This window comes from Ochotona princeps, chromosome X (assembly GCF_030435755.1).
Source record: "Ochotona princeps isolate mOchPri1 chromosome X, mOchPri1.hap1, whole genome shotgun sequence".
NCBI lineage: Eukaryota > Metazoa > Chordata > Mammalia > Lagomorpha > Ochotonidae > Ochotona > Ochotona princeps.
In genome coordinates this window covers 21,906,446-21,933,688 of record NC_080865.1, presented here as the reverse complement: position 1 = coordinate 21,933,688, position 27,243 = coordinate 21,906,446, and the positions used below count along the sequence as shown (strand labels likewise).

Here is a 27,243-nt window from a genome sequence, read left to right as displayed (position 1 = left end):
TGAATTACACTTTAACACTCGGTGGTTATAAAGAACACGACAGAATGTCCAAATTATGCTTAAAATGCAGCAATAAAGCTCTCAATTTTTAATTCAAATATTTTGACAGACTCACCCCAGAGCTAGTGTCTTAAAGATAAAACAAAAACAAGAAGATTAAAACAAGATTATGCATTCTATTTACCTCTGATTTCCAGAATGAAACTCAAACTTCTTAGTAGGATAGAACATAACCCCTTGTTTCAAATCTTGGTTAAATCATTGCCTTGAGAAAAAGTCCAGCGTCACAAGAACAAGAAATGCTAGACTAAAGCCAAATCTCCATGCGTGTTACTTTAGAGCTTTGGGGTTTGTTTTTTTTGAAATTAGAGAAAATGGAGAAAGATGCTCATACAATAGACAAGTGGTGAAGCTGTGAAATCAGGGGTGCGCAAGTATCAGGAACACCCCAAAACCAAAGTGAGGTAGAAATAGCATGAGAAGCTGTGTTTGATGTTAATTATCTTTAATAAAATAATGGAAAAAACTCACTCTCCAAAAGTTAATTACACTTGATGTCAGAGGTAACAGATTTGTAAAATAATAGGTCATAGGGTGACTTCTATTAAATGAATGAATTAAAAAAAATCTAAGAGTAATAAAATGACAAAGAGTTAAAGCTTCCCCCCCCCAGCAGTCTTTAACTTTTCCTCTCTTTTTTCTGCTCTTTTAAAACGAGTTTTGCTTATTCATGTGTTTAACCTGCCTAATTCACCAAAGAATGGTGTGGAGTAGCTTTTGGTTTGCCTTCCCACTTGGGGGGAATTCCTTGCAGACAAAAGCAAAGGAGGGATACACAGTTGGGTTGCTATTTAGCCAGTAGTATAATGTGACAGGCTTACTGTCTTAAATGATTTCTGAAAGATTATTTTAAAGCAATTATGTAGCATTAAGAAAGAAAGAAAAACAAATCACAACAGGGGAAAAAACCCCAAACCACAACAAAATCACTCACTTTCATTGGACTGAGAAGAGGGCAGACTAATGCAGTTGTGATTGTACTGATCTAGATGCATGGTTATGAATATTCAGCCAATCCTTTGTCAAGGATTGCCCTCACAGGGATCAGCTGAGAATCCCAAGCCCTTTGGCCCTACCATCAACCTACTGCCTCGGAACTGAAAACGCCTTCTGCTTGGATGCTCTGTCTTCCACTGAGGCATCAGCAAGTGGAAATCCTGGCATTGCCGGCTGCAGGAAGTGGAATAGAGCAACCAAGGAATTATTCTAATATAAGAACATGTGTAGTCATTCACATGTTCCTTTTTTAAACTGTTTAGTTCTCTAGTCAGTGGCAAGTTTAAAAGGAGGGCCATCTGGAGGCCCAGACAATGTTAGAATGTGGTAGTCTTGTGCTGGCTTCAGGCTTCTGGAAAATTCACTGTAGACCAGGCAGGTAAGCCTGGGTGACTAGAAGCAATCTCTTTCCATTAGGAAGCAGCAGAAACAGTTAAATTTGAAAAGCCCAGAGAAATTCCTCTTTTATCTATATACCTATAGTAGTTATATACTTCTAGACATACAGATGTATCAAATGAAACTGCAGCCAGCCCCTCAGTCAATAATTCTTAAAAAAATGTGGATTAGCTAGTTGGTGGTTTTAGAGAAAGTCCTATCTTTAATATGCAAGAAAAGAAAAACAAAACTATGAATTTTGTATATGGATGTCACGCTAAAAGGATACAAAACAATACACTGCCTCAAAGATTGTGTGTGTGTGCGTGTGCGTGTGTGTGCACATATGTTTGTTTTTAGGGGTTTTTATAAACAACTTTTTTTTATAAAGCACACTTTAGTTTACAATCTTTCTTTATAACTGTTATAAATTTTTTAAACAACCCAAAATGCGTTCCATATAAAGAAATGGCAAGTTATTTAGCTATCAAGATTTTACATGTAGTTTTCTTATAACTTTTTTGTACAATTGCATAGACGTGTAAAACCTGCCATTGTTAACAAAACAATAACAGACTTAGAAACTACTGAAATCTACAGTATAGTACCACTACCCTTCACAAAAATATAGATTTTATTTCTTGTAAACTCTTACTGTCTAATCCTCTTTGTTGTATGAATATTATAAAAACCATGCGGGAATCGGGAGTTGTAAAACATTTATTCTGCTCCTTCATCTGTCATGACTGAGACTAAGGACTCCATCGCTCTGCCCAAATCACCTGCCATGTGGAAAAGGCTTCCTACATTGTGTCCTGGAAAACAAAGAGAAAGTCTTTACAAAGGGTGCAAATGCTATGATCCCGGCTTCTTGGCATTTCTGGGCGACGACAGTACAGAAGCTGTGTTGAGGGTGTACAGAGCACGGCTTGATTTCCTCCAGTTGCCAAGAAGCAGCAAAGCCTTGTTACTGAAGCCATTACATGTTGTTAGTATTGTTTAATATTGGGCAGGCTACTGGTGTCAATTGATTGAAAAAGTATTCAAGTGTCCTTTTCATCCAAGTGTAGGTACAATATAACAAAGGGGTTATAAACATAAGATGCCTGTCATAACAGGGGTATCTCGTGATGGGTTATACTTCTTCCACCTTGCTGTGACTATTATCTACCCCCACTGTCCCCACCATTACCTCAGTATTGCTGCCACCTCCACTTGAGCACCTTCACCACTGTCATTGTGGCTACTATTGCTACTACAGATAACCTGCATGTCAAGGTTGTTTCAAGCCAGTGGCGCACTTCTGAAGCTATGGTGATGGTAACTATTTTCTCTCTGCTGTTGTTGGGGTTGGAAAATTCTTTAATTGCCCTTGCCAGATACCATGACCATTTGAATTGGGAAATTTCAGGAAAAAAATCATGTTCATTCCCAAATTACTCTAGAGCCCAATTATAATATGACCCACAAGCAATGCGTGCATTTGGGTCTCCTATAAATCCATCTTAACTTCTTTTGTAAATGATTGGGTAACTCTCAGGATACCTTTGTAATAATGTGGCATGATCTAGCAATAAACTCCAACATGGAGTTCAGGAGAAAGCCAATGTCCCTGGGCACATAGCAGCAAGCGCTCTGAGCTAGAGTAAGATGAACTGAGGCATACTTGATGGCACCCCCTTTCATACAGGTGTCAATTTTCATATGGCTAATTTTAATTCCTGGACATTGCAATTCAGTCCATTATTCAAGTATTGCCTTTGGAACTGAAAATGCTTGACTAGGCTACTATTACCTTGCCATGTATCAACCTCATGCATTCCCATAGTAACTGTTAAAATCTCGATAGAAATTAAAGGCAGGCTAGGATGCACATTCTGTTCTAATATTTATTTCCACACACAACAAAAACATGCGAGGGTTTAAAGAGAATTTGGGGGCAGGCCCTTAAACACTGATGGCACAAGATCAATTAAAGGCTGATTCAACAATTTTACACTGTTCAGGCATTTACATTAAGGTGGCCACGTCTGTAAATCTTTTTGAGATTAATTAGTGCCAGGAATTGCACTGAGCACTAATTACATTTTTAAAAAATCACTTTGCATTTTGATTGAGCCTGCAAATGGAGAAACTCTGAACAAAGCATATGTGCTCTTCATACAGTGGGCCAATAGTATGACAGCTCTCGGTGCAGAACAGAATCCGTCTCTGGCTTCTCTGTGCTGTAAACTCCCCAGGGGGCCACGGGGAGTCCTCTGCTGCTCCTTAAAGCTCAGACTCCATCCACAGAACCGAGTGCACCAGGTTGCAGAGCTTCCCTTGTGTCTATTTCTGACTGCCTGGCAACTCTTGGAAATCTGCACAATTACTCATGCATAATTGAAAATGCAGGAACTGCAAATTTTTTTATTGCTAGCCATCTTGACAGCTATTAAGAAAATCAGTAAAAACAGAACCCAAGATTCTCTAACCTGACACCTGAACACTTTCTCATGTCCCATATCTCACTATAGTATAGTCCACCTGTTAGCTAGAAAGTATGTCATAAAACAAAGCAGGGGACAGCTCATTTGTTTTGTTAGCTTAGTGATGATCAGAAAGTGCCCTTTAAGACTGTGTGTTAGGGGGTCTGGGCTGCAGCTCAGCTGATACTAAAGTGAGCATACACACTCAAAGATAATAGGGCCAGGGTGACTTGTGTTCCTAGAAATGGTGTGCAGTTACTAGCTGGAAGGAGAAATCTTGAACCTCTCAAAAAGCTGAACTCCCAAGGCAATCTGCTATTTAAAAACAGAGAACCTTGGCTCATTCTTAGTAGACCAAGCCTTTTGTACAAAATGTTAGGTGACTTGAACCTGTTGAGATTGTTAAATTTTACAAATGATTTCATGTTGATCCTTACTGCCCCCCCCCCCCCAATTATAACAGGAGTTTTTGTTAGGTCTAGAAGAAGACTTCTTTTTCACAAAATAAAACAGGGATAAAGAATTACCCCTCAAGCTACTGGAAATAGCAAACTGCACCTGTGACATGTATATAGAGTATCCTGGTTCTATTACCCATGTGTGTAAGGATGAGCATTAGTGAGGCCATGAACTTTACCAGAAAGATTGTTTTTACAGTCAAAATTAAACTATCAGTGTGAGAAGCCCTGGAAAGCAGGCAGGACTCAGGCATCTGCGATTAGCTTTGGGCACAAGCTAACACTGTAGTACATATATAGAAAGTATTAATTTAATCCATTTTCAGCAAGGATTATTGACCACAAAGGCACCATGAGTTGAGCACTGGGGCACTTGTAATGTCTTTCCAAGTTGGCACTAACAGCAACGTATTAGTCTCAGATGCCACCATTGCCTGAGGGAGATGTTTTCCATAGTGATTAGAACTGAGACTTTCTGGCAAAAATGCAAGATCTCAATAACAACGTGATATGTTCCCTTCCTCCCCACTGGCCCCCTCTCTTTCGGGAAAAAAAACCTCCCAAATAAGTTGTTAAGATTCTTTGGTCAAAGAAGAGTGCAGTGCAAGTTGCACTTGTCTTCTCTGTAATTTAACCTTTGACAAAGAATCTGGTGTACTGTGCCTTTGGAGGATTTGCATAGAATTCAAAAAGTCATTCTTGTTTTGATTCTCTGGCTTCTGGAAACTTATCTGACAGTAACCTACCTCAGGTAGTGAAGTCACAAACTGCCTACATGACTTTTTAAAGTATGTGTGATTTTTCTAACACACACAAGTGAAACATGTTCTGAGTAGTAAAATAATTTCAAGGGAGATACTTGCACAGGAATGAACGCAAGAGGCCTCATACAGGAAGAACATGAGTAAGGCCAATTGTCACGAGCATTCAATGGTTCACCAGATCAGGTTTCCTGAGTTTCTGCTTCCAGCTACCTACCAATTCCTCCCTGGAACCCCACAACCCAAAATGTGGGGAGAAAGAATTGGTATAGATGCTCTGAAGGATCACTGAAATCCTTCATCTTGCACGGTCTCAGTGTTGGCAGAAGTCTCCAGTATGACTCCTTATGTTTAAATGAATCAGTGACTATTCTAGTAATCAGATTGCTATGGATTAAGAGTTATCTCCTTAGAACTCCTCTATATTCTTTCACCCTGTCTCCCAAAACAGTACATGCAATTGCCATCCTATGGGAGAGCTTATCCCTTCTATCACATTAAACTCTTGGTCAGATAATTCAATAATCAGGCAGGATTCCTGGTAGAATATGGTAGAAGCATCTCCCACAGGACAACCCCAAATCACATTTGGTGAAAATGCTGCACCCCGCCTCTTTCAAACCATAAACAATAATTTAGAAAAATCTGGACAATTCCAGCATTCCAAATCTTTTTACTTGATTGTTTACTAGCCTCTTTGGCTCCAAATGTCAGTTTTCTTAAAAATCTTACAAAGGGAAGTACAGACAAGCCTTTCCAAGTGGAATTTTCAAATCCTGGCTCTAATGTAGAAGTGTGCACTCCTTTCCCACTCGTTGATTCCTGTTTCCTTTTCTGTAAAATCGGGTCAAGAATAATACCTACCTCATAGGCTTGTCATGAAGATTACATGGCAAAAAAGATGGTAAATGCTACAAACAGTGCTTGGCACACAATAAAATGTTAGCAAAAATGGCAAAAAAGTATAGGAACCCAGAAAAAAGAAAACAAGAACAAAATGAAGATACCCTAAAAGAATAAAAACCAGGGGCACAGACAAAATAATCCTAGGGTCTTAGAAATGGAAGGAAGCTCGATGACTCATCAATTATGGTCAAGGCTAACTTTATTTTGATGACTGTGTTGCAAATGGTATAGATGATGAAGTGCAGGAGTGCCAGCCAAACGGCAGTCTTCCTCCCCCCACCCCTGGGCTTGTCGTCATGGTGATGGACAAGGGCGGGGAAAATTCCAGGACAGTTCCTCAAGAGGTGCAAGTAGAGAGGTGACTAGGATCCTTAGAGGATGACACAATTGTAATACACACATGCTCGTGCACGCACACAGGTCTTATATAAACACTGAACACAGAAAGCTGGATGAGACAGACAGAAGCCATGCCCGTGAACCTGAGTCTCACTGACCTCTCTCATTGGCTTCCCAGGGGTATTTCTTCCTTTAATCAGAGAGAGAGCAAGAGGCAGAGATATCAGAAAGGAAATTAAAAACATGCATAAATGTACAGTTTCATACCAATTTTTTCCTTTTAGCAAACAAACACTGAGATGACAATATAGTCCCTTCTGGGGGAAAAATAGAAACAAGCAAAGAAAAAAAAAACAAGACACATCTAGTCAAAAACCTTTACATACGCTTCAAATCAGTGTAAAACAGTTAACATGATCCGTGAGCTATCATTTACAGAATAAATAGAGTTCATCCACTAGACTGAATGGACACTGGTGCAAAGTAGGAATCTGACTGATTCGGCACTGTTTTTGAGGTTGACTGTAGAATCGTTGTAAGCTTAAGTTTAGAAATCTCCAAATCTCTTCCTTCTTGATTTGACAAAGAGTGCGTTGAAACATAAATGGTAGTTGCCTTTGTGTGCCCAGAATGTGTGCCCCAAAACAAAGCAGAGCAGTACCCAGAACCTAGACCGTTCTTTTGGGAGAACGGATTCTTTCTGGTAGATGCTGAGCATGTTCACGATGGGATTGGGGGTATTTGAGAAAACAAAGAATTATGAAGGGAAGACACTAAGTCACACCAACACACACGCCACAAAGCCAGATCTCAGAAACAGCTTTCAACTTCTTTTCCCATAACCAGTCAATATCAGGAGCCTTGTGAATCAATGAGTGAAGACCAGATGGCCTAGCTTTATAAAATCGTACATCTGTATCTATTTCTACTTGGTTGAACATTAAATTGCTTTATATATATATATATATATATATATATATGTTTTTTTTATTGCATTTCATTTTATAACATCGTTTCATAGGCTCTGATGTTCCCCCATGCCCTCCCCCCATGGCGGATTGCTCCACCTTACTGCAGTATTGCAGTTCAAATCCAGTCTTGTTTCTTTCATTGCAAGCATGTGTCATGCATAGAGTCCAGCATCTTATTGTCCAGCTCAATTTAACAGTTTCTTGGGGAGACCAACTCTGGTCTGAAGGCATAGGTAGCAGAATATCGTTCCGAACAATTAAAAACCATAATATAACATCAACAACAGTTGCCAACATTATGGGGTTAATTAACATTGTATTGAGTGACTGATATGTTAGAAAAGAACATCAGATTTCTATGAGCAAGTGTTGTATGATAATAGTCCTAATTGAACAGAAATTTAGAATCCTCTGGTCATACCTGGTACGTCTCAGGAAGGCAATTTCCAGGTTTCAGTTTGAATTTAGCTGTGGAATACTTCCCAAGACAACCTTATAAGGAATTCCAGTTTTTAGATGGATAAAAGCAGAGCTGTCAGACATTGTGTCATAGTACCATCCACCTCAGTGTATCCAAGAAAACCAAATCTCTCTAAATCAATTTGGGAATTACTGATTCGGAACTACAATTACAAAAGAAACACTTCAGAAGTTCAGATTCAGGGTTCAAACCTTCTAGTGTACATTTAAAGTCTTTCTAAATATGAAGTTCTCTTCCTTCCTTCCCCTCTCCCTTCATTTGTTTTGTTTGAATTGTCTTAAGTAAATTAGACATTTCTTAGGAATACAAAAACTGTATCTTCACTATGCAAGGTCGGGATATTCATGATGTTCCTCAAGCCAGAGTCCAGAGAGGAAAACAGGTACCTGCTGCTCAGCTGCGTGTGTCACCCAGGGCACATTTGTACCCAGTGACACACAAAAGGGAGGAGATGGCTATCAGCTTGTCCTTGAAGGCTCAAGTGCCAACTGAATCACTTTTTTTGCAATTGCTTTAGGAAGGGCCTCTTATTAATCTTGATATGTGATAGTCCTGCATTGTGGTAGCAACACTGTTGCCCTACAAGATGGTGGGCTCCTGGACACAAGGACCATATGTTGCTTACCCACCTGTCTATCTCCAAATGTGGGAGACTGTATCTAGATACCACTGATATGTGATTAATGCTGCTTGTACTGAATGGTAAGTTAGGTCATGGCCAAGGGTCCTATGCTGTAAGTATCTTAGTCATGAACACTACCCTTTGATTGTTACTCTGTTCTGGAATGTAATTGGTTTATTTTTCAAACTACACAAGTTTGGGACAGGCATTGTGGCTCAGTAGGTGAAGCCACCACCTGCAATACAGGAATCCTCTGTGGACATGGGTTCAAGTCCCAACTGACCCACTTCTGATTCAATTATTGCTAATTCCCCTGGAGACCAATAGAAGATGGTTCAAGTTCTTGGGCCCCTCTACTCCTTTGGGAGACCCAGATGGAATTCCAGGCTCCTGGTTTTAGGTTGGTCCAGGCTCAACCATTGTTGTCATTTGGGAGTGAACCAGCTGACGAAAAATCTGTGTCTGTCTCTTTCCCTGGCTTTTGAATAAGTAAATAGAAGATCATTCAAGTTAACCACTTTAATTTAAATATTTCATTATGAAAAGAAAATTTATATAGAAAGATTTTTTTATTATTATTGGAAAGCTGGATATACAGAGAGAAGGAGAGACAGAGAGGAAGATCTTCCGTCTGATGATTCACTCCCCAAGTGAGCCACAACGGCTGGTGCTGCACCGATCCGAAGCTGGGAACCTGGAACCTCCTCCAGGTCTCCCACGTAGGTGCAGGGTCCCAAAGCCTTGGGCCGTCCTTGACTGCCTTCCCAGGCCACAAGCAGGGAGCTGGATGGGAAGTGGAGCTGCCGGGATTAGAACTGGCGCCCATATGGGATCCCGGGGCGTTCAAGGCAAGGACTTTAGCTGCTAGGCCATGCTGCCGGGCCCTAAATGGAAAGATTATCTGAAAGTCATAGGGGCGGGGGCAGAGACAGACAGAAGCTCTGTTCTCTGGTTCATTCTCCAAATGGGTCACAATGGTCATGGCTGGGCCAGGGTGAAGCGAGGAGCTTAGAACTTCATGTAAGTCTCCCACATGAGAGCACAGGGGCAAGCATCGGAGATCTGCTGCTGCTCTCCCAGGTGCATTAGCAGGGAGCTGGATTGCAAGTGGGGTGGTTGGGATTTGAACCAGAGTCCGTATGCAATGCCGGGGTTACAGCATGGTGAATGAGCGTCTGAGGAAGCAGTGCCAGACTCTAGAATAAATCTTGAGAAAAACAGAAAGCTTAGGATTGACAGTGTTGCTAGAAAGCTATATGATTTCATTTCAGAATCTAATTATGATTCCTAGAATGATTAAGACTATATATTTTAATCCCATACTGAGCCATATTCAAAGTTCAGTAGCAATCTGTCATTGATGAATACGTAACAGCAAATGATTTGTGTTTTCAGTTAGGTCTTCAGAGACCATATTTTATGTAATATGAACCTCCCAAACCATGCTCTCCTTAATGTTTAAAAAAAATCCTCCCTAAACAAGTGAGTCCCCATGTGCTCAGCAACACTGTACCAAATGGGTCCTGTTTCCATGTCAGTTTAAAACAAGCCACACTGTCTTTGATAGGATTTAGTTTCTCACAAAACAGAGACTACATGGTAACAATATTTTTTCAAACTTCTTGGCCAATGAATAAATACATACGTATAAGCATACATACAAGTGCCAGAGAAGAGTTTTATTTCATAATTGCATTCTTTGGAAATGAGTTGGGGTGTCCATCTGGCAATGTGTTGTGTTGTCAGGAAATGAGAAGTGTGCTGGGTGAGTCTTGAGTCTAAATAAAGGGCTTGGTGGGCTCTGGAGAAGTCTAGCTTCCTCCGACAGCGTGAGCTTGAGATGACTGTCACAACAGCGAGCAGAATCAGAAGTGCTGGACATGACTACTTCTGGGCCCCTTTAGTTCCTTTGACCTTAATTCACTGATCTGTGGTTTTTAAAGTTAAGGAAGAACTAGTCTCTGTTTGGGATTTCTTTTTGAAGTCAAAGAACATTCAGATGGCTACATTTTATAATAGTGAAACATGTAGGCTCTTTGGTAACCATGGATATACATGTATAAAATAATTTAAAAGATACTTTGTGGAGCTAAAAGTTGATAGGCACTGAAGCCTATGCTTGTATAAATGTAATGAGGCTGAAGGGACAACAAAATGAATCTTGAAAGCAGGGACTGACAAATTTTGTCTATAACGGGTCAGATAATAAACATTTTAGGTTTGTCAAGTCAGTCTTTGGCAATCAATTTAGAAATGTATTAGTTCTATAGGAACTACTGAATTTCACGACTATGCCTTTATGGCAAGAAAGTAACAGTAGATAACATGTAAATGAGTAAATGTGGATACATTCCAATAAAACTTTATTGAAGTGACAGTGTGCTCAATTTGGTCCACAGACTGCAGTCTGTGGGTTGCTGGTTCAAAAGAACAAGTGTGCTATGCTCTGTGCATACAGACAGGAAACAGAACAGTGCTCAGGCGGCAGCTCGGGCAGCGTTGGCCTTTGCTCCTTCTGCTGCTCTTCCACAAAAGAGCCATGGAGGAAGGTCGGAGTGGCAAAAGATGGCTGGCTTTACAAAGCTGTCAGCTTGGTAAAGGAGGGACATTTGACAGAAGCCTTATGTGCTTATTTGAGAGATGTTGGTGTGCAGGAACTAGGACGGCATGGGCTGATGGGGAGGATACTAACGAGGCACAGGTCAGGAAACTAGAGATGGTCCAGGCAGCAGAAAGAGAAAACACCACTCGCTGCTTTCTGGATTGTCGGACTGTACTAAGAGCTTATCTCATATCCCATTATTCATTAATCTGCATAAAGGAGCATCGTTTGAGAGAGGCCAAATCCATACCACTATGACAGTGATGCTTTTATCAACATACAGACAGTGCGTACAAAAATAACTTTTGTGAGGCCTATAAATGAGCAGATTTGTGGACTAATTGCTTAAAGGGCTTATTCTTAAACTATATTTGTTGTTCCTGTACAATAAAGGCAGAGGTTTAGAAAGAGTCTGAACAGATCATAACTTTTTTTGACACTTCTACACACAGATATAGAGCCCAGCTGATGTTCAGTACGTAAACTACACACTGCGCCACTCAGATCCTGTGAGCGGCTGTGAACAGTGGGCTCCATCTAGAGACTGAACAGGAAGCATAGAACCACCAGGCTCAAGGTGCACAAGTCACACCTTAGAACACCCTGCAGCCTGGACTGCTCTGACACGGGAGAGTGTCAGTCATCACTTGATCACTGTGCGGAGAAGCATGTAACCCCTTTATTAATTTGGATAGTAGTTTGGCAAGACCATGGAGATAAGATCAGAAGGCTGGCTATAAACACTTAACTATTCTGGTTTTCTACGTATTCAGAAGGCTGGCTATAAACCATACACTTAACTATTCTGGTTTTCTACGTATTCCTTGTGGAAATGAAAGATAGGTATTAACTAACAACTTACTAAAATCCAACTCGAAGTGAAGGGATAACATGTAGTGTGAAATAACATGCCTCCTTAGAGACTTTGGACTGAGGCATCCATCTCATCTACCAACCTTTGAAAGCAGGTTTCTCTACAGGCAGTTCTCTAGTAGGGCTAAGTAAACCATGAGGTGGCAGTTGATAGCCCATTTCTACCAAGTAGCAGATCTCTGGCTTTGACATCTGTTTTCAGTTACACAGCTGTCTGAAACGGCTGTTGCAACAGTGAACTTCTTTTTTTTTTTTTTTTTTTTTTTTTTTTTGAACAAAACAGAAACATGGATGGCAGAGTCAGAACAAAACTATAATGTCCTGTGAGACGTTAGCAAGGCCTTGCCAGGAACTTCAACCAAAAAATGTAACAAAAATGTTTGTGGAAAGATACTCATCTGGGCAAGAAGAACTAAGATCAGCTAGGTAGGTTTGAAACCAGTTGATCAGAAAATGAATTTTTTACATGGCAACCAGTGGTTTATTTTTAAATAAATGAAACAGAGAAACACTATGCTATATGCAGCATGGAAAGTACTGTTTTCATGGAATTTTAGTTCCTAATCTGTGTGACTATACACATGTGATGTATACATATGGTATGGGTATATGCATATGTATGTTACATAAACACATTTTGTTTTTATTACAGTCTGATATGTTTCTCTCACACGTATAATGGTCGAAACACATAGGAAACTATTACTTGGCATATGAAAGATGCTAAGGGCTCTTCCATTAGGGAGACTATATCGTTATGATGTTAAGATGCTCACGAACCTCTGTTTAGCATCAACCTATCTACCATCTGGCAGGATGCAGCAATAAAACCCAACTATCTTCCTTTCTCTTTATTTCTGGAAAATTCTTTGAAAATTTAACTATTTTTGTAGAAAATAAGCTAGCAAATATTGTTTTAGAGTATGCTGATAATTAACATATTTTTATAATGATTCAACTTTTTATCCATTTGATTTTGGAGAGGAAAAGGCCTAACTTAACAGGAAGCAGCAAAATCAGAAAAAAATGCCAGGTTGAACATCACAGAAAGATTGGTCCAGCACCTTACATGCTCTGGTTATGCTTTTTTTTTTTTGGTTGATTTCTTTGCTTTTTCTCTCCACCCATGAAGAACAGTTTTCTTAAGGTACTAGGATACAATTAAGTAGAAACATAGTTAATAGAATTGATACCAGATAAGACCTAGGTATCCCATATCAGAGAACCTAAATCAGCATTTGGATGATATTTTTCAGCAAACTCTCATTGGGCAAACACAATCTGAGCAGTCTGAATAGTCGTTTTCAAATAGGTACATCAGTATCATTCACACAAATTCAACATCAGAGATGCTGGCTGCAGATGCCAGCTCAGAACGGTGTGTTCCATACCAGCACTTCCACACTTGGGTTTCATGACTCTTAGGCATGGATGCAGGGAAAGGCTGCATAAGATTCTGCCTGAAAGCTAGTTCAAGTGGGCCAGGGACCCAGGTGCAAAGAGGCAAGCGTGCCCAGGAGGAAGCTCAGCCATGGGCCATGCTATCCGCTCCTCTCTCCTATACTCTTGTTTTGACAGGGAAGAAATAGCAAGGGTACCAACAGAATAGCCCCAAGGTCCTGTCTGTCATCGAAGTGCAGTTCCAGTGGCTACAGTCTTCAAGAGACAGTTCAGCGGCCAATGAAATGTATCTAGATGTGGGACCAAAAGTCCTCACCCTACTGGGAGCTGTGGAATTTCAAAGACGACACTTTGTGCCTGAGGTTAACTTTTTCCTAACTAATGGGGAGCTTCTTAGATTCGTTCATGCCTTCGACAGCACCATTACAGCAATCATATGACTGTATTCGAATTGGAACTTCTTTGGGGTTCTAACCGCAAGAACCTTGAAGACATGTGACTTTGTGAATCATGATACTTAGGGAGAAAAGAAAGCCAAACTAGGATGGGAATGAGGCTGGGGGCTGAGTGGAGTGAAGACAGGTAACATTTATGTCTGTTAAAATGAACACATCATTGGTGCTCGGCACTGACAAGAAGGCTGGTGCAGACATTTAAAATTAGCTTCCCCTGACGGTTTCTTAGCAATGCTTTAACAGAACATTATTGCTTTTAATGTGCCCTGCACAACACTCACTTGCACATCAAATAGCTAGGAAATGGCTATTTCCAACTGACACTGAACAACAAGGAAAACACACTACTTAAAACACCCTCTTTGTTGTCCTCGTGGAGAGAAACAAACAGCCCAGATTCTCTGCAGCCCTGTCTTCCCAAGCAGCCCTTTAGGTGTGCCAATCACTGACCACAACACCTTGTATTTTCCTCTTTGCTGTCTCCAGGTCTTCCTTCTATTTGGTCACAGGTGACCACTACCATTCCTTTTATGCACTGCAGGGAGGTGGGCCAGGGCAATAAACCTACATAAATGCTGGGGAAATTCAGTAGGGTAAATGCTGTTTTCATGGAGGGCACAAATTCAAAAGTAACTGGGGTGAAGCGACATAACATTAATGGAATTCAAAATACCCCACACCAGAAAGTCAGTCTTCAGTTTTCTAACCACAGTCCCAAATTTATAGGATCTCAGCAGCTGTTGACTTCCATTTGGAGACTATGCCCACAGCTGGCTATGGAAGCATTTGCCTAATCCCAGGAAGTCCTTTTTACGTACTGGAACTTACCTCTTGAGCTAGGGAAGGAGTTGTTAAGTTGCTCCATCACCTCCTCTAACCCTGTGCTTGTGTCCTGGGGAGGACTGAGATCTTCCTCACCTTAAGGAAAGTAAACACAAATTACATTAAGTAAAACATATTTGAGAAAAGGGCCATGATCACCAGCATCAAGTCATTGTACTTGCTCACAAATAACAGATTTTAAAAACTCTTCACAAAGCTTAATAGTTAGGGAACATTTCCCTAAAGGAAAGAATCCCACATGGTAAATTATCATCATTGATCTGAGAAAAAAAAGTTAGGTTATGATAAGACTAACAAGTCTTTTTTATGTAAACAAATATGAAGCTTGTTTCTGTATAATCCAACCATTGCACATTTATGTGTTTCCTTAATACAAAAGGATATAAGAACATAACATTTTAAATTCACTTCACAAAGGGAAGAAGGGAGTAGACACTGATACATTTTTTTTTCACTTTTCCTTGACATTTATCGAAAGAGACAAAACAGAACTCTAGTGCTTACAAAAAATTCCATGGCACTAGAAAAATTCATATGTGACCTATAGAGGTTATAAAATATTCACATTCTAAGTACTGCAGATCCAGGTTAGGCAGGAGAGTAATGTTTCTTCCTTCTTTGTTACTCAATACAATTTATTTTATCATGATGCTATTTGGAGGTTTTATAGAAGGGATACTTGTTCTGAAAGTGTGTTTATGTGAGGAGGAAATGATGATTTGGGAGCAAGGAAATTTAGCTATGGATGAGACTCTTCTTACAGACTGTGTGGGTTTGCCTCTCTAGTTTATCGACGTAGTGAAGAAACAGACCTTTTCGGGTAGGCCTTTGAGCTAGCAGTTAACACATCTGTGCCCTGTACCGGAGCAGCTACGTTCATCTCCCCACTCTGGCTTCCTACTGACACAGCACCTCGGAAGTGATGCTTGAGGTAGTCGGCCTCCTGCCATCCACACAGGAGACTCGCCTTCGTGGCTGCTGGCTTTGTGCCCGTCTAGTTCTGTTTGCTGTGGGCATTTAGGAGAGTGAACCAGTGGATGGGAAAGAAAGCTAGTTTGTGTTCCTTCCCTCCCTCCTCTCAAACAAGCAAACCCAAAGTGAAATGAAATATATCTCAAGTGGTACTGCCGTGAGGGAGGGAAGTTTCTTAGCATAAACAAAATTAATTTGAACCTGTCTTTTGAAATTAGTTTTTTATAGCAATCTTCCATTAGTGAAAATAACTTCTTTTCAAGCTCTATTTATCCAGCACATTATCACTTCTGTTTAAAACAAAGCCTTATTTCAGCAAGTCAACGATAATAAACCTGCTTTAAAGGACAATATTAAGCTCACAAGGAACTTGTAAATGACTTTACACCTGCCTACCATTTTCTTTAGTCTATGGCACTGGGCATTCCATTAATGATCACAGTCCCGTCTTTATGGGTACATTTCATGCTGACAGTTTCAAGCATAAAATAAAAGGATCATGTCAAAGCTAACTATTCAAATATCCTAAGTGGATGTGAGGCTGCATGTCATTAGAATGCATGGCAAGGATCACAGGGGAGACAAGAAGCCTCTGGATCTCTGAGTCTCATGCTAACATAACATAGGAAATCCCCTTGAAATCCCAAGGGCAGGAAATAAATACTGAATAATTAGGGTCACCAAGTAGAAAAGGAAAAATTACGATCATTCCATCAATCAAACTCTCTTCACACACACATTTATGCTTTTTGGAAAGACAAAGTGAAATTTAGTATTTTTTTTTAATCCCTGTTTTCTTGCAGTTTGAAACCTGCATTTTCTGATAAAGATGGAATGCATAAAACACTACCAGGGGCCTGATACTGCAGGCCTGATTGCACCTCCGGTGCATTACTGATGCAAATTTCTGCTAAATTAGGCAACAAGCATTTTTAATGGCAGTATGTCCAGTTTAGTCACAGCATGTGTTGCAGAATAAATCAAAACCAAGAGGGACACGCATGAGGATCGATGTTAATATTTCTGACAGCTTAATTTTATCTTAGTGGAGCTCTAGGAACTCAGTTGCACTGGGTAAGATTTAGGCACAGTTCAATGAAATGTTTGCCATTCCTGCCCCTGAATTATTTGAAAGATCCAATTATAAAATATGAGCCTAACGCTGTTCCCCCAAGTTCGGCTTTCTACATAACCTATGATCTAGGAGGCTGAAATATGAGTGTCCAAGTGCAAATGTAAAATTGTGTTCCTTTCATGGAAAGCGTTGAGATCAGTGGTCACTATGTCCATGCAGACATTCCTAAGCGCCTATTACATCCTAGGGCTATATAAACAAAGCAGCAACCTTGCTTTTTACTATTTTTAATATTTCTTGAGATGGTTCCACCAGATTTTTTTAAGTTATTTTTTTAAGAGAGCTGGAGAGATAGACAGCTTCCCTCCATTGGTTTACTCTCTAAATGGCTGCAATGGCCAGCTTAGTTCGGGTCTCCTATGTGTTTGATATGGACCCAAACACTTGGGCCATCTTTGGCCTTTCCCACACCCTTAACAGAGAGCTGAACTGGAAGCTGAACAGGTAGGATTTGAACTGGCACCCATGTGAGATTCATCACGATTGGCAGCATTGCCCACAACCCCATAGCACCAGCCCGTAATGTATCATATATATGTAGATACTTTATATGTAAACTCTTTATACTCATCTTCTTGAAAGGCACAGTGACAGAGTGACTGAATGAGAGAAATAATGCCCTCAGCTGGCTAACTCCCCAAAAGTGCACAATTGCTAGAGCTGGGCCAGGCTGAAGCCAGGAGCCTAGAACTCCATCCGGTCTTCCCACGTGGGTGGCAGGAACCCAGCCATTTGACGCAATCACCCAATTACCTGCTGTCTCCCAGGTTACATTAGCAGGAAGGTAGGTTGAAATCAGTGTGTCTGGGTCTTGAATCTGGCACTAAGATAAGGGATAGAGGCATCCCAAAAAGCAGATTAGGCCACTGTGTCACAATACCTGCCCCTAACTCATCTTTAGAAGTGAAAGCAGATTTATCATCTGTATGCAAGAGGTGAATTAACTAAGAAATTTTAAATGTCTAACATTTTCCATTAGGTTACACTCTGGAGAAGTTAAAACTACTAAATGAAACTTCTAGTTGAAGTAACACCATTGTGCTACCTGCTACCGAGCCAGAATCTTTAAATACTTTAAAAAGGAGTCATAGAAATTTAAAACCAGTACCATTTACTTATTATTGAAACATTTTTGAAAAGCTGGCTATCTGTCAGGTGCCATTCTGGGTGCTGGGGTTAGGCAGTAAACCAATAGCATCCCCTACCTATAGGCAATTCAAAATCTTATGGAGGTACATAGGTTATATAAACAAACATGTAAGTGACATAGACATGTCAGCTAATGATAAAGACTCCACAGAGAGGGTGAGCCAAGAGTAAGGGGAAGTATGGGAAGCACTCCTTGGGGGAGAAATGCTCTAGATAGAGGGAACAGCAAATACAGATGCTCAAAGGGCAGTGTGACTGGCCTGCTCCAAATGCAGCAAGTGGAAAGCTACCAATGGACAGTAGAGTCGCCCAGATTTGGGAGAGATGCACTTCCTTGGCCTAGGAATTTGGACTTGTTCATGTGGGCTGCACTGGACAATGGAATGCAAGCAGGCAGGACGTGGGAAGACGCCTGCAATGTCACTGAGTGTCAGTCGGTGCCCATGCGCTTCTAAGGCAAGAAGCACATGACTTATGTAGCCTTCAGGCCCAAGGAAGATGAGAGATGGTTGGACCAGGACTCGGCTCACAAGCTGGGTTCAAGCAGACCTAAGCTGCAGCAAAAGTCCAGCCAACCCATAAATGCACGAGTGAGAGAGACACAATTCGAGAATTAGGTGTTTGTTAGACAGCAATAGGCTGTTTTTATAAGACCAAAAGTTACTGTCTCATCATACACTGGGTAGCTAACTATACATGCTAACAGCTCAAGCTGTTTCTAACAACACCAGTGACCATTCGCATCCCTGCATAAACATCACCTTTCATTTACTCAACAAGAAAATACTTAATGGCTCCCGAATGTGCACAGAAAGACCTAGGCCAGCTCTTAACCTCTGCACCAGGAGGTTCACTGTGTCCTCAAACAACGTGTTGCGAGAGGCTGAAAGACTGTAAACTTAGATAATAGCCCTGTATTAGCTCTTAAAATACGTGTATTGCGATCCCTCTTTATTTTTTTTTCTTTTCCAAGATTGCTTTAGCTATTTCTAGCTCTGTAAAATGTGTCATTGGTATTTTCATGGGGATTGCACTGACTTTCTAAACTGCTTTGGACAGCATGGACAAGTTCATTATAATCTTTGGATCAACGAACATGAGGGTTTTTACACCGTTTTCTGCCTTTTTATTCACTAGTGTTTTGTAATCATGATAGAGGTCTGTCACTACCTTGGATAAATTGTTTCCAAGGTATTTGACTTTTTTGTAACTATTATGAATGGGACTGTTTTTACACATTCTCTCTCAGCAAACAAATTTATGTGTAAGAATGTTGATTTTTGGTGCTGATTTTCCATTCTATAAATATTGTGAATTCTCCAATAAGTTCTAATAGTCTCTGGGGTGAAGTATTTTGGTTCTCTATTGATAGAATCATGTCATCTGCAAACAGGGATGATTTTGCTTCGTCATTTCCAAACTGTATCCCCTTTCTTTCTCTTGCTTGATGTTTCTGGATAAAACTTCCAGAATTGTACTGAGTGGTTGAACAATGTTTCCAGCTTCTGCCCTCCCCCACTCAACATAATGCTAGCTGTGGGCTTGTTATATGTAGTACTTATTGTGTTCAACTATGTTCCCTTTATTCCTAGTGTAAAGCTTTTTTTTTTTTAATACTAAAGTGGTTTTGTATTCTACCAAGTACTTTGTCTGCATCTATTGTGATGAAAACATTTATTAACTGGCAAATGAAAAGCCAATTCCTAAGGAGAGCACAGTAGCCTAGTGGCTAGGGTCCTCACCTTGCATGCACTGGGATCCCATATGGGCACCAGTTTGTGTCGTGTAGGCCTTGCTTCCCATCCAGCTACTTTCTTGTGGCCTGAGAAAGCACAGAGGACAGTCCAGGGCCTTGGGACCCTGCACCCATGTGGGAGACTTAGAAGAGGCTGCTGGCATCGGATATGCTCAGCTTCGGCCGTTGTGGCCACCAGCGGAGTCAATCAGTGGATGGAAGATCTTCCCATCTGTCTGCCCTTCTCTGTACATCTGACTTTCCAATAAAAATAAATCTTTTTAAAGCCATCCCTATATCCTTGGAATAAATCACACTTGGTTATGGCAGATGAACTTTTGATGTATTGTTGAATTCAACTTGCTAGAATTGCTGTTGTAGTATTTTTGGTTTTAGAATTAAGGTCATGCTTCATAGTATGAACTTGGAAGAGTTTTCACCCTTTCAAGTGTTTGGAATAACTTGGAAAGAGTTGATGTGAACTCTTTTTTAGGATTTTGGTAGAATCCAGCAGGGAAGCCATGGGCTTTCTCTGGTTGGGAGGCTTTTGATATAGATTCCACTCATCTGTGATCTGTTACAGCTTTCTATGTGTTCATGATTTAATTCTGGAAAGATACAGGTTTCCAGAATGCAATCCAGTTTTCCAGGTTTACCAATTTACTGACATATTGTTTATAAATTGTTCCTAATGCTGTACTATTTCCTTTGTCATTCCTGACTTTGAGTCTTGTCTTCTTGGTAAGTCTGCCTAATGTTAAATTGATTTTAAAAAATGAACTGGGGCCCGGGAGCGTGGCCTAGCGGCCAAAGTCCTCACCTTGAACGCCCCGGGATCCCATATGGGCGCTGGTTCTAATCCCGGCAGCTCTACTTCCCATCCAGCTCTCTGCTTGTGGCCTGGGAAAGCAGTCGAGGACGACCCAGTGCTTTGGGACCCTGCACCTGTGTGGGAGACCTGGAAGAGGTTCCAGATCCTGGCTTCGGATCGGCACAGTACTGGCCATTGTGGTCACTTGGGGAGTAAATCATCAGACGGAAGATCTTCCTCTCTGTCTCTCCTCTGTATATCTGACTTTGTAATAAAAAAAATTAAAAATGAACTGTTTCATTAGTCTTTATATATTTTTAAAGTTCTGTCTCAACTTTCTTTTTTTAAGATTTATTTATTTTTATTGGAAAGTCAGATATACAAAGAGGAGGAGAGACAAAATCTTCTGTCTGATGATTCACTCCCCAAGCAGCCACAATGGCTGTAACTGAGCCAGTCTGAAGCCAGGAACCAGGGGCTTCTTCTGGGTTCCCATGCACGTGCAGGGACCCAAGGCATTGGGCCATCCTTGGCTGCTTTCCCAGGCCAGAAGCAGGGAGCTAGATGGGAAGTGGGGCTGCTGGAATTAGAACTGGTGCCCATATGGGATCCCGGCCATGCAAGGCGAGGAACTTAACCATACGCTATTGTGCTGGGCCCCTCAATCTTCTAATTTTTAGTATTTCCTTGTAGCACTGGGCTTAGTTCATATATATATATATATATTATATATATATATATATATATATATATATATATATATATATATATATATATAATATATATATATATATGACGTGGACATGACAAGAGCTGAAGCCAGGAATTTCCTCTTGGTCTATCCACGTGGATGCAGGGGCACAAAGACTTGGGCCATTCTCTGCTATTTTCTCAGGTTGTCAGCAGGGAGCTGGATCAGAAGTACAGCAGCCAAGACATGAACTGACATTCAGGGGGATGTTTGCCATGCCTGTGTGCTGCTTCCAAGGGCTTAGTTCTTCTGCAGGTAGTTGATGTCTTTACATTTTTATTGTGATGTCAGTTCCTACTGCTATACACTCTCCTTATAGTTTGTTGCGTCCCATATATCTCTTAAGGTTAAAGGGATTTTTTTAGATTCTTCCTTTATTCCTTTGATGATCCATTATTCATGCAGTAGCATGTTGTTTAGAATAATTTGTGAAGTTTCCTGTTACTTTCTAGCTGTATTCCCGTGTGTTAAGAGAAAATTTCAGTGTTTTTAGTTTGTGGAGATTTGCTTGATGGCATAGTGTATGGTCTGTCTGAGAGCGGACTGCATGTGGGAATGAAATGAATGTATCCTGCCAATTGTGGGATGGGATATTCTGAAAATGTCCATTGGGTTTGTGTTATTAACAATTGCCTCTATATTGATGTTTGTCTCATCTGTGCATTGCTCAAAGTTGGATATTGAAGCCCTTCAATAATATTTTATCAGAGCTTGTCTCCTTTTGGATCTACTGCTTTATAAAACCAGGTACTCTGGCATTTGGTAAATACGCATATACAATAGTCAGATGTTCTTGTTAACTTGGCCCTGAAATCATTATATAGTGACCTGGGCTTTTTAAGTAGTTTGCATAGTTTTTGTGGTGTAAATGGAAGCTGTTTCTGGTCATTTTTTTTCTTACATTTGTGTGAAATATGTTTTTGCATCCTTAGTTTTCAGTCTCTGTGTCTTTATTGATGAAATTTGTTGCAGGAAGCATAGTTTGGTGTTGCTTTATAAAAATCCATTCAGCCAGTCTGTTTCTCATTTTATGATACAATTCCATAGGCTCTGAGGTTTCCCTTGCCAATTCTCCAAATCCTGCCCCCCTCCACTAATTTCCCCTCTATTATTACAATAGTACTCCTTCATAAGCAGTCCTAAGTCCATTGTTGTGCTGTTGAGGTGTATCCTGACATTGCGGACAATAGCAGAGTCCATCTTCGTATTGTCAAGATATATTTAACAGTTTCACTGGCAATCCATCTTTGATTTGGAAGTAGAGATGCATACTGCATTGTATCTTCATATTTATACAGTTACTATACTTCCCCTTAAATGAAAAGTCATGCAACAAAATAACAGGAAGAAAGTAAAAAAACTGAAAATGCTATGAAGTTAAATAGCATGCTAATAAATGACCAATGTGTGGCTGAAGAAATACAAACAAAAACTTTACTGTTAAAATTTAGTGCATTTACAGTCAAGGTTATTTATTGATAAGCAATGACTTGGCACTGCCATTTTCCTTTAAAATTCCCTTTAGTCTGAACATCCTTCATTTTGGTAGATGGCTTCATACTTTCACACTCTTTCATGATGCAGCTTGCTTTTCTCAGTTTCAGCGTCTAGTATATCCTTAACTGTATTTCTCAGACTGGCTGGATGCTAACAAATCCTTTCATTTCTTCCTCATCTTGGAAGATCTTTATGAATAATAAACAGTTTTGGTGGCTAAAGTATTCTGGGTTGGAGATTTTCTTTTCCTTTCACAACTTGGTTATCTTTCTCCATTTGTTCTGGGCCTGTGAGGTTTCTGTTGGAAAAAAATTGTCAATCTAGTGGGACTTCTTTTGAAAATATTCTGATGCTTTTCCTTTGCAAACCTTTTAAAAATTGGGCTGTACTATGTTATGGTAGGACTCTGCTTTTTTTTTTTTTTAATCAAGACTATTAGGAGCCCTGAGAGTTTCCTATATTTGGATGTCAGTTCCTTTCTCCAAATCAGTGAAGAATTTTGCATGAAAATCCTGCTCAATGAGATAGCAGCCATTCTTTTTTTAGCATTCCTAAAAAGGCACAAAACTTGAATACTTGTTCGATGGCATACTGAACATGGTCATTTTCTTAAGGAAGAAAAAATTGAGATATTTGTTAAAAAAAAATCTTTAAGACTAGATTTTTTTTTAATCTCCCGCATCTAATGTTAAGGTTTCTTCCCACTTTTATTTGACTTAAGGAGTTCATCATTTGTGATATTCCTGTTTGTTTCTTTTTTGGTATCTCTTCACTGATTTTCTCAGGTCATGTACAGAGTTCCACATTTCATGTAATTGTTTTATATTCTCTTGTATTTCTCTGAGCAACCTTACAATCATTCTTTTCAATTCTTTATGAGGCATTCCAGCAGTCTCCCTGTAATATATTTTTGTGTTCCCTTGGAGGTATCCTATTGCTTTGTCTGTTCACACGGCTTGTATTTTCCATGTTGATTTTTGTGCATCTGGGAGGATCACTCCTACCACTCTAACAGGTTGGGTCGCATTGATGGAAAGCTTTGTCCTGAAAATGTGACAGTGGATATTTCAGGTAGACTTTTCTGGGTTTCTGGCTTTAATTTTAGTAGCACTGTGTGATGCTGCAGTGTCACTGCAGTTGAAGGCAGCAGCAGTAACAGCCAGGATGCTCCTGGGACTCGGGAGGACTTATGGACATCCTGCTTAGGCAGCTTCCTGGCCATGTCTCAAGGACTCAGAATGACGTTTGTTTAGGAGAGGGTCCTGTTCACTCAATGGGTGTGCTCTGAACAACTAAATCCCAACCACTACACAGGAAGTGGAGTTATGGGATCCGCACTGGGCACAGGAGTGGTGTGCCGTCACTGATTGCTATCCACTGGCCCACTCCAGAGCTCCAAGACTGCAAGTGCTGGGTGGATGAGTTAGTCCCACTAATGTATCTGAGTGAGTGGCTTGACTCTGGAGAGTACAATGAGCAGTCTTAAGGCAGTATCCATAAGCTGCAGGTATAGCGAGTCAGAGCCACAAGGGAGCAGTGGCATCAAAACCCTAACAGCTTGTGCCGGAGGGGCTGGATCCCTGGGCCCCACGCTGTGCCAGACACCAGCAAGCAGGTGATCCACTGCATTAGGGAGGGGCACAGGAAAGCTAGTGCCAATGACTTGGCAGTTGTAGAACATCAACACTTCAACTTGAGTTATTCTAAAAGGATATCCAGACATGGGTGAAGGGTCTTTTTGGATTATTGCCTATATGGTTCTCTTATCTATATGGTTTGACTTGTCTGAAGTTGGTCTAAGGAAATTAGTGGAATGCTTTCAAAGCTAATGTTTTGAGATATGAAAAGACACATAGCTTTAAACAGTACCTAGATAGAGCATTTTGTGATAGTTCCCTTCAATTACTGCTAAAGAAAACAGGAATGGAATGACTCAATGTAATACCAGACAAATGAACTGAGTGGCTTGTCATGGAAGACACCCTGGCTGATTCACTTCTCTTTTCTCAATTCAAGTGCTGACACTTGCTCTACTTGATTAGAAAAATGGAACCAGAATAGATACAGCCAATACAGAATAGACCAAAGAATCTTCACTCCTGTGATTCAATCTGCCTTCTCTAAAAACAGGAGCTGTGGGCAAAATCATTTACCCTCTCCCTAAGAAGCCGTTGAACTAGGCCGGACAGTAAGATGCTGGACTCTATGTTTGGTATACGCTTGCAATGGGGGAATCTCAACTGAACTTGAGCTGTGGTTATGCAACAAGGTGGAGGAATCCACCATGGAGGGAGGGTGTGGGGAGGGGTGGGGGAATCCCAGTACCTATGAAACTGTCACATAATACAATGTAATTAAATAAAAAAAGAAAAAAAATCATTTACCCTGATATAAGCAGCTGTGTACAAACAGGTACACCATTATTTTTCTCTAAATTGTCACTGTTCCTGCTTTTCGCCAGTTGGGTTTTTTTTTTTTCCAGAAGAAATAGCATAATGATCTAGCACCTGATGTTTAGTTTTAATTACTTCTTCATATTATAAATTACAGTACATGTTCCTATTTTATACAAACTATGTGTAACTTTAATATAGTATGGACTACAAAGGTGATGATGCTGATCAGTTTGTGGTGAAGGGGGTGAGATTATGTAAATAGCAGCTAAACTGTTTAGCGTGCGAATTGTTTCCTATTGACAACAGTGTGCTATGCTTGAATTCTAAAACACTAACTTGCTAAATGTTTCCTCAATGTTTGTTGTGTATAGGGTACTCAAATAGGATGAAAATGAGCAAACACTAAAGATGCCCTGTCCTGACAAAATTTAAGGTCTATGGAATTCTAGGCAGAAGATATAAATACTAATTAGTAATAGCTGTTTATATCTTAAGAATCTGCCTTACACAGTAGAATGCATGATTAAGTCCCAAAGGACAATTCGCTGAGTGAAAAGAATGGTATATGTTAGGTTAAGGAAGACATTATGTTCAAGGACAAGGTGCCCACGGTAACTATATTCCCCTCCTTTAGCAGTTTTTAGCTCCTAAGCGCCTGCTCAATGATCTGATAGTATCTAGATAGTAAGGAAGTGGCTAGAAATATACGAAAGATGATTAAAAAGGGAGACCCCGATACCGACTGACAGTGTTTTCCTAGTATTCTGGTGGTGCTTGAGCGGCAATGTTCTGGCAGAAGCTGAAAGCTACAGTACTGCTACTTATAAAATGCACAGCAACCTGACCTTTGCACTGGGATCAGTAGTGCTGGGGCATGACTAAGGACAGTAGGCAATGGGGAAAAATGCAGCAAATGGCTAGGTGTAGATTGGGAACTTGGAGGAGATCTTCAGAAGTCTGAAATGGGAATCCTGAGTGATGACGAACAGAGCAGAAGCACAGAACAGGAGGGAGAGTTGGGGAGACAGCCTGGGTGAGATGCATTGTAAGGACTGCCAGCTCAGCCATGTAGTCATCCTGCAGAAAGTATCTACAGTGAATTTCATTACGATGGTACAATGAGGCAAATCCAAATGGAAGAACTGATTCCAAAACATCTGTCCCTAAGCACTTTTAAAATGTCAGTGCCATGAAAGAGGCTGGAAATGTGTTCTAGATTAAAGGAGAATAATTAGATATGACAACCCTTGAATGGATTCTGAATTAAAAAAAAAAATCACTACCTGCAAAGAATGGCAGGCACGGGAATGTAAATTGCATATTAGATGGCCATTTTGTAACAGTATTCATTTGATGAGTGTGCTAATAATACTGTGGTTATGTCTATCATCTTGAAAACGTTTAGAATGAAGTGCCAGTATATTTAGAGCAGCCAAATAATTCAACTATACAAATACGATAATGATGCATCTAATATGCAACTATAGTAACATATTGGGGTTGCTATATTCCAGAAAAGTATATGCAAAAGTCTATGAATTGCAATTTTCAAAAAGTACTGTAAATAAGCAGCCAGGGAACCATTACTTTATAAATGCTAACTATATATACAAAATAATATTTGTAGAAAACATTATTTATTATGTTTACAGCAAGCAATTTTTTTTTCTAAAAACACGTGTGTGTGGGTAGGGCTGCAGACAGCAAACGTTAGATTCTATTGCAGGAGACAAGTGAATAGAAATTATGAGCCATGCGCACACTCTCCCCATCACATGAGATTGGAACACACATGCAACACAGAAGTCATATTCCAGCTAGCTGGCCCTCAGGACACCGTGTGGATAGCACACTCCTGGATTTTCTGTCCCTTCCACAAAATGGCATACTGTTTGCATAATAGCTGTGCATTGCTTCTTGTATGCTTAAGCTTACCTCTCAATTGCATAAACAATGAACATGAACACGCCTTGTGAATGGTTGTTACAGTGTGTCGTTCAGGAACTAATGACAAAAACTATTTCCTTTTAAATATTTTCAGACTGTATCTGTCCTGAACCAACACCGTCAGCAGAGTTGCAAATGTACAGAGCTGACATCAAATCTGTAGACAGGGCTCCCAGTAGGATGTCTCCCCTCAATCTGTAGACAGGGCTCCCAATAGGATGTCTTCCCTCACTTAA

At 40.3% G+C, this 27,243-nt stretch overlaps 1 protein-coding gene across 3 annotated transcripts in view; it reads right to left on the bottom strand.

Moving 5' to 3' along the window:
* Positions 1 to 349: 349 nt before the first annotated feature.
* Positions 350 to 27,243, bottom strand: part of DMD (dystrophin) — a 1,951,117-nt gene continuing 1,924,223 nt past the window's right edge. For 2 of the 3 annotated variants that reach the window (XM_058659085.1, XM_058659084.1), the window contains 2 exons: positions 14,600 to 14,689; positions 350 to 2,249 (listed from right to left, as the gene is read on the bottom strand). In XM_058659085.1, coding sequence (XP_058515068.1) covers positions 2,155 to 2,249; positions 14,600 to 14,689 — 185 coding nt within the window. In that variant the 3' untranslated portion in view covers positions 350 to 2,154. Of the gene's footprint in view, positions 2,250 to 6,524; positions 6,557 to 14,599; positions 14,690 to 27,243 lie in introns of all 3 variants that reach the window. The other variant, XM_058659083.1, reaches the window with a different exon arrangement.